This window comes from Apteryx rowi, unplaced genomic scaffold (genome assembly GCF_003343035.1).
Source record: "Apteryx rowi isolate R43461 unplaced genomic scaffold, aptRow1 scaffold_14, whole genome shotgun sequence".
In the NCBI taxonomy this organism is placed as follows: domain Eukaryota; kingdom Metazoa; phylum Chordata; class Aves; order Apterygiformes; family Apterygidae; genus Apteryx; species Apteryx rowi.
The window spans coordinates 842362-856634 of record NW_020447641.1 but is presented as its reverse complement, the minus strand read 5'-3'; the positions used below and the strand labels follow the sequence as shown (position 1 = coordinate 856634).

The window sequence follows — 14273 nt, the reverse complement described above, 5'->3', positions numbered from 1 at the left end:
TGTTGAGTACTCCAGATACAGCCATCAGGAGCTACAGATTCTTAGCAGTTTTTAAAATCATGCATGTTTGCTATCTCTCTCTTTGTCTCTGTCATTAAATATTTGCACACATTTTAAGAAGAATGCAGTAAATAAAGCAAAGGTAATAAGGAGCAAAGCAGCTTCTTCAGCATGGAAAGAAATACCTTTGAAGCTTTATGCTAACTGTAAATTTTGCATCTGTTTTGTTTGATTAATTGGCTAATAGTTGTGCTATTAATAGAAATGCCATCTCCTCTTCAGTAGTGATCAATTCCAGGATGCCATATATTATGGAGAGCAGGAATGAATTCAACTCTCCTACTTTTGGCCTTTTTTTTTATTTTTTTATTTTTATTTTTACAGAAGGGTTTATGTAGCAAATTACTCAGTATTACAATCTTGAAAGTCTCAGGAATTTCACTAGAACTGCTTCTCAGTTGTGCCATTGTACATGCAGAATGAGTTTCATTAAAACATGCAACAGTTTTCTGATTAAAAACTACCTAAATGACTGGTTTACAAGTCTTTTATATACAAGCTGCCCAAAGCATTCGAACTCAAGGTTAAGAGACAAATTTAGACTTCACATATGTTAGTGCATCTTTGCTCTATGGGCTTAAACCATTGACTCAAAAAGAAAAAGGAAAGAAAAATAAAGAATCTTTAAACTGCTGAGACAAACAGATGGACAGAAACTGAATGCATAACCAACCGCACAACTGAGGAGGCTGCACTCTAGCAAGAACCAGTTTTGCACATATATCTAAGTTTACCTTTGATGGTCAGCTCTGTGTGCAGCTTTGAGGAAGTCACTTCATTACTGGCTTCAAGGCTCAATGGCACATATGAAATGAGTTCAAGAAGCACATGACACAAATGTTATAGCTAAGTTTAGTCAGCTACATGCTGGTGAATGGAAGAAGGAGGAAAATATGGAAAGGGCTTTGTTGATCCACTGCTTGTAGGAATCTGTCCTTTAGCAGAATGAGGTTTCCTGACTCACTGCTCATGTCCCTGCATGACAGATCCCTATTTGCCTTCCGCTGATGAGCTGTCACATTGCGTTCCAGACCTCGGGATAACAGATTTCTCCAAGAAGGAAACTGTCTCTCTCATTGCAGACAATATTGCAGCCATATTTAATGCTGCAGGGAAAGTGGGAGTAAGCGTTTGTTCAGAGGTCTTATTTTTTTCATTAATCAGTAAAAAGCTTTTCATTTCTAAAGCCATAGATACTATCATAAAGAGAGAGATACTTTTTACAGAGTTGTTAAACTCTTATTTTACAAATGCAATTTCTCATCTCCAGCATTCAAAATATTAATTGGCCAAAATAATCGGACTTATTTATGGTAAAAACAGATCACTAAAATGGTCCAAACTACCTCTATTGTAAATTCACTGGTGTCAAGGAGCAGGCCTGCAACAATTTAAGGTTTACATCTACTCGGTGCAGACATGAGCTATGGTAAGGAGGAACTTTGTTATGCACTAAATGTTATGCTCAAAGCTCTCAGCCCTGGATTCTCTGGCCTCTCTGCTTTCACTCTGTTTCACGCCGTGCATGGGAATGGCTACAGCTCTCTAGAGCTTCCTCTACAGAGAGGGTACACCAAGCCCCTGTAGTCCCAGCTGTAAGGAGTACAGTGAGGAGAAAAAAATGGTCAAAAGCAGTCTTCTCCGGTTCCTTAGATAGTAAATTTTGAAGCTATTAAAGTTACCGGCATTTAAATAGAGCCTCCAGGCTTCCTTATACTGTCAGAGACGTGCCAAAACTAAGTGGAGCTGAGATCTGGCCCTTAAGTTGAACATATCAGAGAAATACGCTCTTGACAAACAGTAGGAAAACCTTTTTTCCTGCCACTTGCTCAAATTCACAGCATGATTTGTTCCTCTTTGTAGCCGAATAGCACATTTTCTATATAAAAATATTCAAGTAAAATACAATGTTGCAGTTACAGGATTTTTAAAAAATAATTACATGCTATTGCATATCCCTAGAATAGTTTTCACCTCTACTGTTAAATTTTGTTAATTTTATGCACCACGATAAAAAACAAAAACAAATGGGAAACAATAAAGCTGGTATTTCTTTTCAGAATTCCTTCAGAAATATGGAAAAAATATTGTGTGTAAGGAATTCCTAAGAATATTAAGAACATAAATAATTAGTTTAACATTTGTAAAACAATAAATAATTCAACTCATAGAGCTCCACATGGTAAAGAACCCCGTAAAACACTCATTTTTCTGTTTGAGAATTGTAGTTAATAAAAGTTGTCTGATGTTATTTAGTAGAAAGACAAACAGTCTTTTTTATATTTGACATTAACAATCTGATCATTTGTCTCCCCAAAGAAAGCCCATACAGCTTTCACACAGACCACACAATAAAGAATAGTAATATTTCTGTTTACTGAGATACCAACTGGCATTTCATTGCAAGTCAATGGTCTATCTTTGCTACAGCATACTAGACCTCAATCTGGCATCTACAAATGTCAAGAGTATAAAAAAAAAAATTATAGGATGGAAATCAAAAGCATGTTCTAAATTCCTAAAAAATGTAACAAAGTTCACCTAAACATATTTGCTGCAGAAATCGTACAATATTCAGCTGTCAATCTAGAAAAACAATGAGGGAGCGATGCTGTCAGTAGGACAGGATAATAACATTTCAAGCAGATGTTCAGGCAGGGCTCTAATTCTTACTGAACTCCCTTGGTAAGCATTTAATTTCTTTATCATATGCAAGCTAGGCAAATTGTACTTCATCAAAACTGTATTGTGAAATATTAATATTTCATATTATAGCAAAACTCCATAGAATAACCTTTGTCATATTAAGAACATCAGAATTTCAAATGTCATGGTTCTGCATTTTAATGCATCTTAAATAGCTTTTTGGCTTGGCATCATAAATTATAACTAGTTTAGTCTAAATTACTATGCTGTAATATCAAACAAAAATATACATTTTGTAATAGATTCACTTCTGCGAAATACTAATGTTATGGAAAACAATGTGTCATTGTACTATGATATTTTACCACCTCCAATTATAAAGTGAGGAGCACATAGTACAAATTTATACAAACAGAACTAGTTGAAGCCTGAATCTGTATATTGTAATAACAGGACATAGAAATGCCACAAATCCTGGATAAACCAACTAATTCTCTACCGGCAATGGTTTTCATTTAGAAATTTTTCTGAAAATATATTGTAAAATCTACTGCAGTGAATTGTATAAACATATACTATGAATAGAAAATTTTCTCTACTATGGTTTAGTTAAAATTTAATCTAGTTTTAATTGCAGCTTTGTTTTTAAAATTATCCATGCAACCTGCTTCATACACAACGAAAAAAATGTTAGACATTAAGAGTGAAGTTAAGTCTGCATGTTGATTTCTGCTGGTTCTCATAATAAAGGCAACTGTTTTCGCATTATTGAAAGCGACAGCATCACAAATCAATGCATGTCACAACAGAATAAAGACAGATGCATCTGATTAATCAGAATTAAATTTTAGAAGTGAAGGAGGCATCTAAAAATCAAAGCAAACATTTCTGCCATCCCAGTTATTCTTTCCTCTTTCCAAGCAGCCTATACAATGCAGTAAGGAAATAATAAAGCCTGAATTCAGTTGGAAAAACCCCAATGTCTGCTATAAACGTCTCACTATGGTACAGGATATGTTACAGAGAGAAGAGGGGAACACTCATTATAACCTCTGAATTATTTTGATATTATGGTTAAGAATGTGAGCTCTATCTCACATAGATGAGCTCTATCTTCTGATTACAGGTTTTAATTCAAATTTTATGTACTACATAGTACTCCGTAATACTAAGTAAATGGTTCAGTATAACAATTATGCTAAAAAAACTCCCACTCATTGTTATCTTGTTTAAATAATAGGTATTTCTCATTCTCAGGTAGTTTTCTGTTTTTCTAAGATTTAAAAGAGGTAATGACTGGTATTCATTTACTGTGGACTTTATAATACGCATCTCCCCAATTTCTGTTCAATATCTCACCAGCAGAATTTACAAATAATAGTTTGCAGCACAGAGTTATCTGAATAAGACAAAAATACTACTTGAACCAACAGAGCAATAAACTATTGATCCTGCAGTGAAAGAGGGAAGACACAAGTGTAAGAGAAGGTGTGTATAAAGGGGCATTTTTGTTCTGTTACCTAGTATTTCTTGCCTAGTGACAGTCTGCTTTAAAAGCAGTTATTCTCATTTCTGAAAGAAATCTACTTGATATTAATGCAGCTGTGCAAACATGTTTAATTTTGTAAATAAAATTTTACAAATCACTACCCCCCCAGATACCTATAGACACATACAAGTACAGTAGCTTATAATTAACATTTGTATTATACTATAATACCTAGTACCTTCTAAAATATTTAGTGTTGTATATTTAAAGGCATAAATATTCTGAACAAATTTTACCTATTACATTAATTCTTTTTATGCCTCAATCATAGTACAGTAGTGTGCAAGAACAAACTTTTGCTGGATCACTTAGGGTTAAAAACCTCACCCTACAAACAGAAAACCCTACACAGTGTTTCATCAATGTAATTATGCAGTGAAATATGTAGGTGTTTGAAAAGCAAGTTAGCATGGCATGAAACATTTAGTGCTACACTAACTCTCTATGGCAACACGCGATGCTTTCAAGGTGAGATCAAGACAGACCAGGCTTGGGAAGACAAGGGGAATAAATCATGGTCCAGGGCCTACAACTGCAGAACTGCTATCCAACAGTTCCCCTATACAAGGAAGTACAGCCTCTCCTGGGGTGCAGGAGACCCTAGCCTAACAGTTTAGAAGTTTTCTATGCTAGGCAGTGAAAGAGGAAAAAGGAGTAGAAGCTCCTACAAAATTAATCTTCTGCTTGTAAGAATCACAGCTCTCCAACCTGAGTCCTTTTATCTCTGTCATTGCATCTCCTTCTTCCATGTTTTATCCTGCTTTTCCTTCTGATTGTATTCCATCACGCCATAGTTGATGCATGGAAATCTATGGTTTGGCTGTCTATGCTTTTCATTAACTACAAGTCACCAGATTTACCCTACAACAGTCACTTTTACTAAAGTACCAAAGGACACCAATGGTCATGAGGGACATCACTGGCATCCCTATCAGTATTTGAACACAGCTGTGAATTCAGTATTCAGCTCTGGAAGATGGAACGTTTCTCTGGCTGCTAAGGTCTCCATTGTCACACAGGCAGTTTATGCTTGGCCTTTAACTATTGCAAATAAGAATGAACACCACAGGGCAAGCCTAACCGTGACGGATAAAATGAGGAGACAACGGGGAYGAATGTAGAATCCTGCCTGTGTCACATAACCAGGGCTGTAGTGGAGCAGCTTCAGCAGCTAAAAAACTGTGTGTGGCAAGCTCCCTGCTGTTCCTCTCTTGGGAAGTGTATATTATCTGGAGAGCAGCTCTGCCTCCTCCCACTGACTATGCAGCCTCGGGTGAGGAAGTCTTTGCTCCTGGTACTTCTACGCACTTCGTTGTGACTAGCTTGGCAGGACAGCCCGACTGTAATCTCTACTTCCATTGGTACTACAGCGCAGGAGAGCATTCTGCTCCCTACTGAGCGCTGCACAGGATTTAGGTCCACATAATTAGAAGCTAAGTTAAAAATATATATATACACTAACCTATATTATTCCAAACTCTCTACTGATTATTTGTTATAGTGTTAAGCTAACAGAGCAGAATCTTTATGTAATACTCATTGTTCAAATAAGAACTGCTGCACCTCATTGAATCTTTCTTCCCATTTGAAATATTCATTTTCATAGCATTAATTATCATGTTGCTATTATAAATTAAAGCAACTATATTTCTGTAGTACCTCACAGACATGCATTCAAATCATGTCACAAATACCACAGCTCAACACCTATGGAAAGTGCACTATTGGGAAAAATATAATACTAGAAAAACTAGTTAGTGCTTGGGTGGAACACAGTGCTACCACAGACAGCAGAACGATTCACGAGTTTAGGCACCAGAGGAAAACTGCTGCCTCCTACCAAACCTTGGAAGGAAATTTTGCTAGAAATAATGATCTCTGGATTAGAATTCATCAGAAGCACTTTTTCAACCTTTTCCTCTTTAAAATAGATACTAGCTGCAACATTTTGCACCTTATTGCAACAAACAAAATATTTGTATCTTATAACCACTGAAGATGCTTGCTTTTATCAATCTCTCACCTGAAAGATCTCCATCCAAATCACACCTCCAGCAGCAAGGCATCCAGTGGAACATGCTGCAGTCACCACTTCAGAAATGACTCGGAGAGAGTCTGCTGCTTAGTGGAATATCAACATCACTTCCTACAACATGTATGTGTGTTTTCCAGAATTCCTATTCAAGCTATTACCCAGCCAGTGTCTGCTTAGCTCATGAGATACATTGTAATCAAAGTGCAGTCTGGCAAGACAGCAAGCATACCAGCAGTAAAACTGATTAATAAATAAATATCAGTATTTGCTACAGGTTGCCTCCAGTCTAGGTACTGAATAATTACAACTGACAGTGTATTCTATACCTAAGTCAGTGATAAACATACTTCAGTGACATTTATGCCCTAAAAAATGTTTTAATAAGAAACTTTGTGAGGTAGATTGGAATCTCGATTGCAATTCAGTGGAGAGCTGACTTCTTCAGGTGCAAGTGAAAGCAGAATACAGACTGACATATTTTACAGTATATGGACATTCCTTGTGTTACAGAGCTACCCTCTGTAGGTAATTCACTATGGTACTAATTCACTTAGGGTACTTACCTATGTACAGGTGGTAGATTAACAAATCTACCTTTAGTCTCCTGATAAGGTCTCCATCTATCAGTCTAATTTTACATCTCAGCTCTGGGCCAAGAATAAAAGGATGCAGCCCCTTGTTTCCAAATTCATCGCAAAAGCTCTCTTCAGTCCATGCCACTGCTTGTCACTGACTGACATCGCATCACCATCATTCACACTGTTACTCACGCCTATGCCCAAGCATTTATCTTTGATCCTGTTTCTCTCCCCACAAAGCCATGTCTCAACTCAAATGCTGTTTCTTTACTTTTCTCAAAATTGTCCCCTTCCTTTACTGTCAAAACCTCTTGTTCAGAACCTCATTCTGCCATTTTGCATGCAGTAACAGGAATCCCATCCTGAATGCAAACTTCTGGCCCAACAATCCATTATCCACTTCCAGTCTACACAAAATGATTTGAGATTTTAGTTTTTGGGGTCACTCTGAGCCACAGTCCTCAAGGCTCTCTCTTCTCACTGTTGTTCCTCCACAACATCTTACCGAACCTTCATTTCACTGTATTACAAGCCTTTAGCAGAATTGCTCTCCCCTTCACTGTCTTGTTTTATGTTGCCTCCATCTTTCTGTTCCACTAACCATCCAGCCTCAAAGTCACACCTACATTACCACACTGTGGTTGCACCTCAGTTTCAATGGCTTGACAGTCCTTGGCACCTTCATGAGTTGCTTGACAAAGCTGTTACTCATTCTTTTGCATTCAGATCCCTCTTAGAAAACATTTTTACTGCAATACTTAAAAAAACCCCTAGCTGACTAATATTGGACTGTGGAATAAAAGGGAAGAGTGTGTATGCTTTAATAGCAAACAAAACCAGAAATTGTGTTACCATTTCATTGCACTATTGCAACCTTAAAGATTATTTCATCTACATGGTGCATCATACCCTTCCCTGCTGTCCTTTTGCTAGCTGGATCTAATAGTGACATTCCCAAAACACACAGATTTTTCAAATACACAAAGAAATGGCTAAATGCTAAATATGCCTTAAAATATTTCCTTACCTTATCCAGGGAGAATGTTTTAGTGACAGAGAAGCCCCATCCAGCTTCAAAAGCTCTTCGAATCATTGAAGAACTAGTAGTGGGAGTTGCACTGGCAAGACCAAAAGGATTTGGAAACTTCAGTCCAGCCATTTCTACACTGATGTCTACTAAATCGATAGGGGTATAGAAGAGCGGTAGTTCTGGAGTAGTGGAAACAGCAGCACCATATAAAGACTGTAAAAAATAATAATAATAATAATTTTTGCTTATTCATTTTTATATAATTTACTGTTAGCCCTGATAAGGGAATCATTTGTATATAATAACGCAAAAGTTCAAGTATTTTGTAAGTTTTCAAACCAGCAAAATATGTAGAATACTCATATATTGAACATCTGTCCAAATGGCATTTGTGCTGAAATATTAAGCCATGCCGGAAATAACTGAACAATAATAATGAAACAGTTATTTCATAGTGTGTATCACTAGTCTAGTTCAGTCCAAAGGTTTGTTTGACTATTCCGAATAACCAGTTCTGTCCCCTACAGTAGCCAGTAGTAGAGAGGTAAAAACCAGGGCATGGACAGAAAGACCCTTTCTAGTGTTCTTCCCTGAGTCCAACCAGTCAGAAGTGTAGGGACTTGTAGAAAATGAAGGACAGTGGCCATGTGAAGGATCACTCAGCAGCCTGACATCCTTGACTCAGTAGGCTTTGAGGACTCTGCACTTTTCCCCCCTTCTTTTTTAAGATTTTATGTAGCCTATACAATAGGATACTTATCAATATATGCACAACTATTATTCAATATGAATATTTCAAGGATAACAAAAATTAGGCTCTGATTTGGGATCAAAGAAGAACATACACTTTATGACAGGAAACACTAAAGTCACTTTTGCTTTCTAATTTAAAGATAGTATCTCAGCCTTTTCTCTTGAAAGTCAAAGGGAAATGCTTTTAGTGTAAATGCTTTATCTAATACTGTAAAAATTGTAGAGAAAGAATCCTTTTGCATGTATGGATGCTGAAAAACATCCTAAACAGGCTGTGGTAGGTAGAATTAAAATCTTTGCTCACTCAGATGTTTGAGTCAATAAAAGTGCAAAGAAATGAAGCAGGAATTTCTAATACAGAGAAGCCATACAGACTGTATTCCTGGAAAATCCCACCATAAAATCACAGCACTTCCTTCTAGYTGTAAAAAGATTTTTTCAGCAGCACAAAAAGAAGCACTACTATATGTGTGGGGAAGATTTTCCATAGTAGAGAAAAACCTCAGCCACTTAACAAATTGCCATCTGATTTTTTTTTTTTGAATAATTTATTTACTTCATTTTATCTTGGAAAACTAATGAGTATGGAGGGCGTGAGGATGTTTTTGTTGTTGTTTTTAATGTCTTTTGATACTTAGATTGGTTTAGAATGTGAGAGTTCACTTGCTTTTTTTTGTGCAGGACTGCCTGGATTCACATCTCAGATTAAGGCCTCAGCTCTTTGATTCCTTGTACAGAGAGGATACATTTTGGGGCCAACTTTTCTGATACTGTAAAAGGAGTGAAAGTAGCGGAATTACACTAGCCTAAATTATGAGAACCTGAATGTGTCCTAAATGATGGAAATTTTGAGAGGAGTTAATTTTAAAAGATCTCTACCACTTGGGACCAAACTCCCTTCAGCATCATGACCTCTTCCAACTAGCAGCAAATGCAGCTAGTTTACAAAAAGACAGACATTCCCCCATTTCTAAGTCACTCACTGCTTCCTGCGTGTCCTGCTCTACAGGACTGTTTTCTCACTCCACAAGAATCTGAGTTCCTAGACAAACAAAATCCCCACATTCTAAATCTCAAAAGCTTTCGTTAGCTGACAAATCCAAAAAATTTTTTTGAAGTACTGCATTTAGTTTATTTTGGTTTTGATTTCACTCTATTAACATTTTTCAGTCTTTCTTAAAATTTTGACTGGAAAATGTTTAATAGAACTTCCTGGTTCACAAGATTGAAATTAAGGCATTTTAAATACATTAGCATTTTTTCCCTCCACATTTTGAAGTTGGGAGATCTGCTGAAAGCAAAATTAGTTTATGAACTCTTTGATTTTGATTCTGTAAGAGTGAGAGGAAAGACAGACTTATGGAAAAGCTTTTGGCCAACTCTACTCTATGAGCACACGAGTAACAAACTTAATTTTCCCTTTTAAAAGCAGTTATTTGTTAATTTGTTTGCTATCCAGAATTGTTCAAATGTTGTCTTTGAATGTATTTAAGTCCGTGGATTGCTCACAAACTGTTCATTTTATCTCTGTAAATACTGATTGCTATAGATGGATATAGGTAAGAACTTAATATGCAGCTTAAGTTACATTGTACTGTTTCTTTTCCCTGGCTGGGTAATTTAACCTTCAAAAGCTGTTCTGACCTGAAATGAGTCTTGTTTCAAGTGAATCTTAACTAGAGACCCAAAATGAGCTTTCTATGATTAAATATAAATAAATCCTATGCCAGGCAAAAAAACCCCCTAGATCGATGAAAGACTTTTTGTACTTGGTAACTGAATGCACACAAAAATAAAAATCCACCCATACAAAAAATTCTTTGCTGTATGCCACCATCATGCAAACTGGTAGTAAGCCACTTCCCAAAACATTTCCAGACAGGCCACATCTTCCTGGCCCTTGGAATTCTTGCAGTCACTTTCCCAGGAGCACAAGGCAGGTTCTCTGCACCTCGCTCCACACTACCTGCACAAAAAACAGAAACAGAAACAACTGCACCTAGACACAGTGAGGAACACAGGGTGGGCCAGTCTTAAAGATTTGTTAATGATGGGGGGACTAGGATACAGCTGGTAGGGAAAGGAGAAAAAAGAGAGAATTCAATAGAACAAACCAAGTCTTTAAAAACAAACACGGGCAGGATGCAGCTGAAGGTTCAATAGCCAGTGGCTATATTTCCTTGCAGATTTATCTTCCTCCTTCATATCACTTCCCTTTTTGCCCTATTTATTTTTTGTTAGTTTGTCCTTTCAGCACAATGCTTATAAGAGAAATAAATTTACTAAGCCCTGATGTGTTGTTTTCTACAGAGCAAAACTCTTTCAACAAATAAAATGTTTTATAGGTTCCTAAAAGCAAAATAATCTTTATAATGAAGGATTTTTCTGACATCGCACAAATAGGAAAAGAAAGCCTGCAGGCAAGAGTTTATTTATAATAACTCTTCCCTTGATCTTTAAAAACAGAGAACAAAAAGTATGGCCCATTCCTTCTCTAATTTGGTGCCAACCAGCTGAGCTAACAATATTGCAGGTACTTATTGTTCCAGTCACCGCCTTTCTTTGGACACTGGAACAGGGTGGTAAAAAATTCCCAGCATTTTGTATGTAGTGGCCCAGCCTTATTCTAACTGGGATACACCTACAGGCAAAAGCAGCCTCTAGTGCAGGGCTGAGAGACAGGAACTGAGCTTTAAACCTGATGCAATTTGTGGCTTTCATTTTCTTTAGGTAGAGGAAATATTTGACCACAACAATATGACCTAACTCTGTTTTGGTGCCTTTAACAGAGACAGGACTATAAAAGTGAGTAGTTTTATTACTGTTATTTTTCACAGAGGGCCTTCTCTTCAAATGCTGTTGTTTGGAACAGTTTTCCTGAGTGCTTTCATCTTACTCCTGTTTTCTCTCTTTTTACATCTTATGTTGAAACATATCCTTTTTCTCTTGCTTGCACTTCTTCTGTCCTATCTCCTATTATCCATTTTTTTAACTTTGCAATGATGTTATTTCATGCAGAATCACATACTCGCTGAGGTTGGAAGGGACCCGTGGAGATTGTTTAGCCCAACCCCCCTGGTCAAAGCAGGATCACCTAGAGCAGGTTGCTCAGGGCTGCGTCCAGTCGGGTTTTGAATATCTCCAAGGACAGAGACTCTACAAGCTCTCTGGGCAACCTGTGCCAGTGTTCACAGTGGAATTCCCTGTATTTCAGTTTGTGCCCATTGCCTCTTGTCCCTTCACTGGATACTATCTTCAAGTCCTCAGGAACCCTCCCCAATCACCAAAGAACTTTCAAAGATAATTGAGAGTGACCTCACCATGACAACAGCCAGCTCCCTCAGCACTTGTGGGTGCAACTCATCAGGTCCCATGAACTTGTTTATGTTCAATTTGTTTAAATATTCCCTAACTTGATCCTCCTCTACTGAGGGTTAAGTCTTTATTGCTCCAGACTTTCCCACTGGTCTCAAGAGCCTAGGATTCATGAAGGCAAATCTTATCAGTAAAGACAGAGGTGAAGAAGACATTGAGTACCTTGGCCTTCTCCATGTTCTTTGTCATGAGGTCCCCTGCCACATTCAGGAGCGGGCCCATATTTTTGCTAGTCTTCCTTTTGCTGCTGACATATCTGTAGAAGCCTCACTTGTTGCCCTTCACATCCCTCATCAGATTCAACTCCAGGTGGGCTTTCGCTTTCCTAACCCCATCCCTGCACACTTAGTGTCTCTATATTTCTCCTGGATCATTGTCCCTGCTTCTGCCTCTTGCATTCTTCCTTTTTTTGTTTTACTTTTGTCAGGAACAACTTCATCCAAGCAAGCCTCCTGCTGCCTTTGCTTGACTTCCTGCGTGCCAGGAGAGGCCGTTCTTAAGCTTGAAGGAGGCGATCCTTCAAAATCAACCAGCTCTCCTGGACCCTTCTTCTCTCCAAACCATATCACATAGGATTCTTCTGAGCAGGTCCCTGAACAGGCTAAAGTCTGTTCTCCTGAAGTTCAGGGCCATGATCCTGATATTTAACTTGTTCCCTCCACTCAGGATCCTGAACTCCACCATCTTGTGGTCACTGCAGCCAAGGCTGCCATGACCTTCACATCCCTGACTATTTCTTCCTTGTTTGTAAGTATCAAGTCCAGCAGAGGACATTCTCTTATCAGATCCTTGATCACCTGTGTCAGGAAGCAAACATCAGTGCACTCCAGAAACCTGTGCTGCTTGTGCTCTGCTGTGCTGCCCTTCCAGCAGATACTGGGGTAGTTAAAGTCCCCCATGAGAATCAGGGCCTGTGAATGTGAAGCTTCTTCCAGTTTTCTGAAGAAGGCCTCATCTACTTCCTCCTGATGAGGTGGTCTGTAGCAGACACCCACCACAATGCCATCCTATGTCCACCCTCTAATCCTAACCCGTAAACTCTCAGCTGGCTCATCCTCCATCCCAAGGCAAAGCTCCACACATTCCAGCTGCTCTCTCACAGAAAGGGTAACTCCCCCTCCTCACCTTCCTGGTTCATCCTTCCTAAGAAGTCTGTATCAATCCATTGCAGCACTTCTGACTGTCTGTCAGGGAAGTATTTTGTATGAAAGACACTATTCAAAGTAAAATTGTATTGCATTGCATTATATTATCCCTGGCCTCTAGATTCTTCAAGAATCTTCAATAAGTTTTGTGAAAATTCACATATTCTCTCTAAAATAATATATTTATGAAGGAAGATTTAGTAAACTACTATTGACCAGAGATGTAAATTAACACTATACTGCTACTCTTTCTGATACAAGTGGTTAGTCAGCATTTGGTATCTTCTCATGACGGCTTTTTCCATGATGAAGACAACAGATGAAGGAGTATATTTGATACAACCATGGGGCTTTTTATTTTGCTCATTTCTTTACAGAAACACACAGAGAGCCATGTTTTCCTAAGCACAGTAGAAATCTAATAGGAGACAATTTAATAGTTCACAGTTGCAAGTCCTCTCTCCAGGCAATGGTTTGGCCCCTAAGCTCTCTTTCTAAGCTGTCTGTCTCACAGTCACTGTTGTAGAGATTTTCTAACTTCCTTCCTGGCTTTCCATTTCTGGAACAGGTGTGTTGCCTACTCAGTGGTAAACAACTAAAATTCCAGGTTTCCTAAATTGCATTCAGTCCACCTTTTTGAAAAATGGTGTTTTATTACTTGTCTCCATGCTAGTGTCTCACACATTGTTCTAGCTAAACAAAAGGGCATTCAATTTTTCCTTCAGCTATCCTGAAAAGAAGCAGACAACCATAACTAACAGCTTCAACCTGGGAACCACGCATTTCTGGTATTGATTATAATGTACATTCATGCATGCCTAGAGGAATACATGAGAATGGTCAACCTCCATAAAAGAATCAGCAATCATACTCTTCAGATACTAAACACATATATTGAAAGCATAAATAAAAAAATAAATTGCACAATAATGTTTCAAAGTAATACAGTGATGCACTCAAAATTCATACTGTGTAACATCTTAGTGAAGTGCTCTATCAGTTGAGGATCCAGCCCTGTGTTCTTTAAGGTCATCGTGTATGTTTAAGTCTAGAAGAAATACAGAAGAAACTGGCCATACTGGAGAGATCACAGAAAACAAAA

General features: G+C 37.9%; 1 protein-coding gene across 5 annotated transcripts in view; it reads right to left on the bottom strand.

Annotated features, from left to right (window-relative positions):
- The window catches only part of DPYD (dihydropyrimidine dehydrogenase), a 375517-nt gene that overhangs the window by 170251 nt on the left and 190993 nt on the right, over positions 1–14273 (bottom strand). For all 5 annotated transcript variants that reach the window (XM_026057686.1, XM_026057684.1, XM_026057685.1 and 2 more), the window contains one exon: positions 7896–8111. In XM_026057686.1, coding sequence (XP_025913471.1) covers positions 7896–8111 — 216 coding nt within the window. The remainder of the gene's footprint in view (positions 1–7895; positions 8112–14273) is intronic.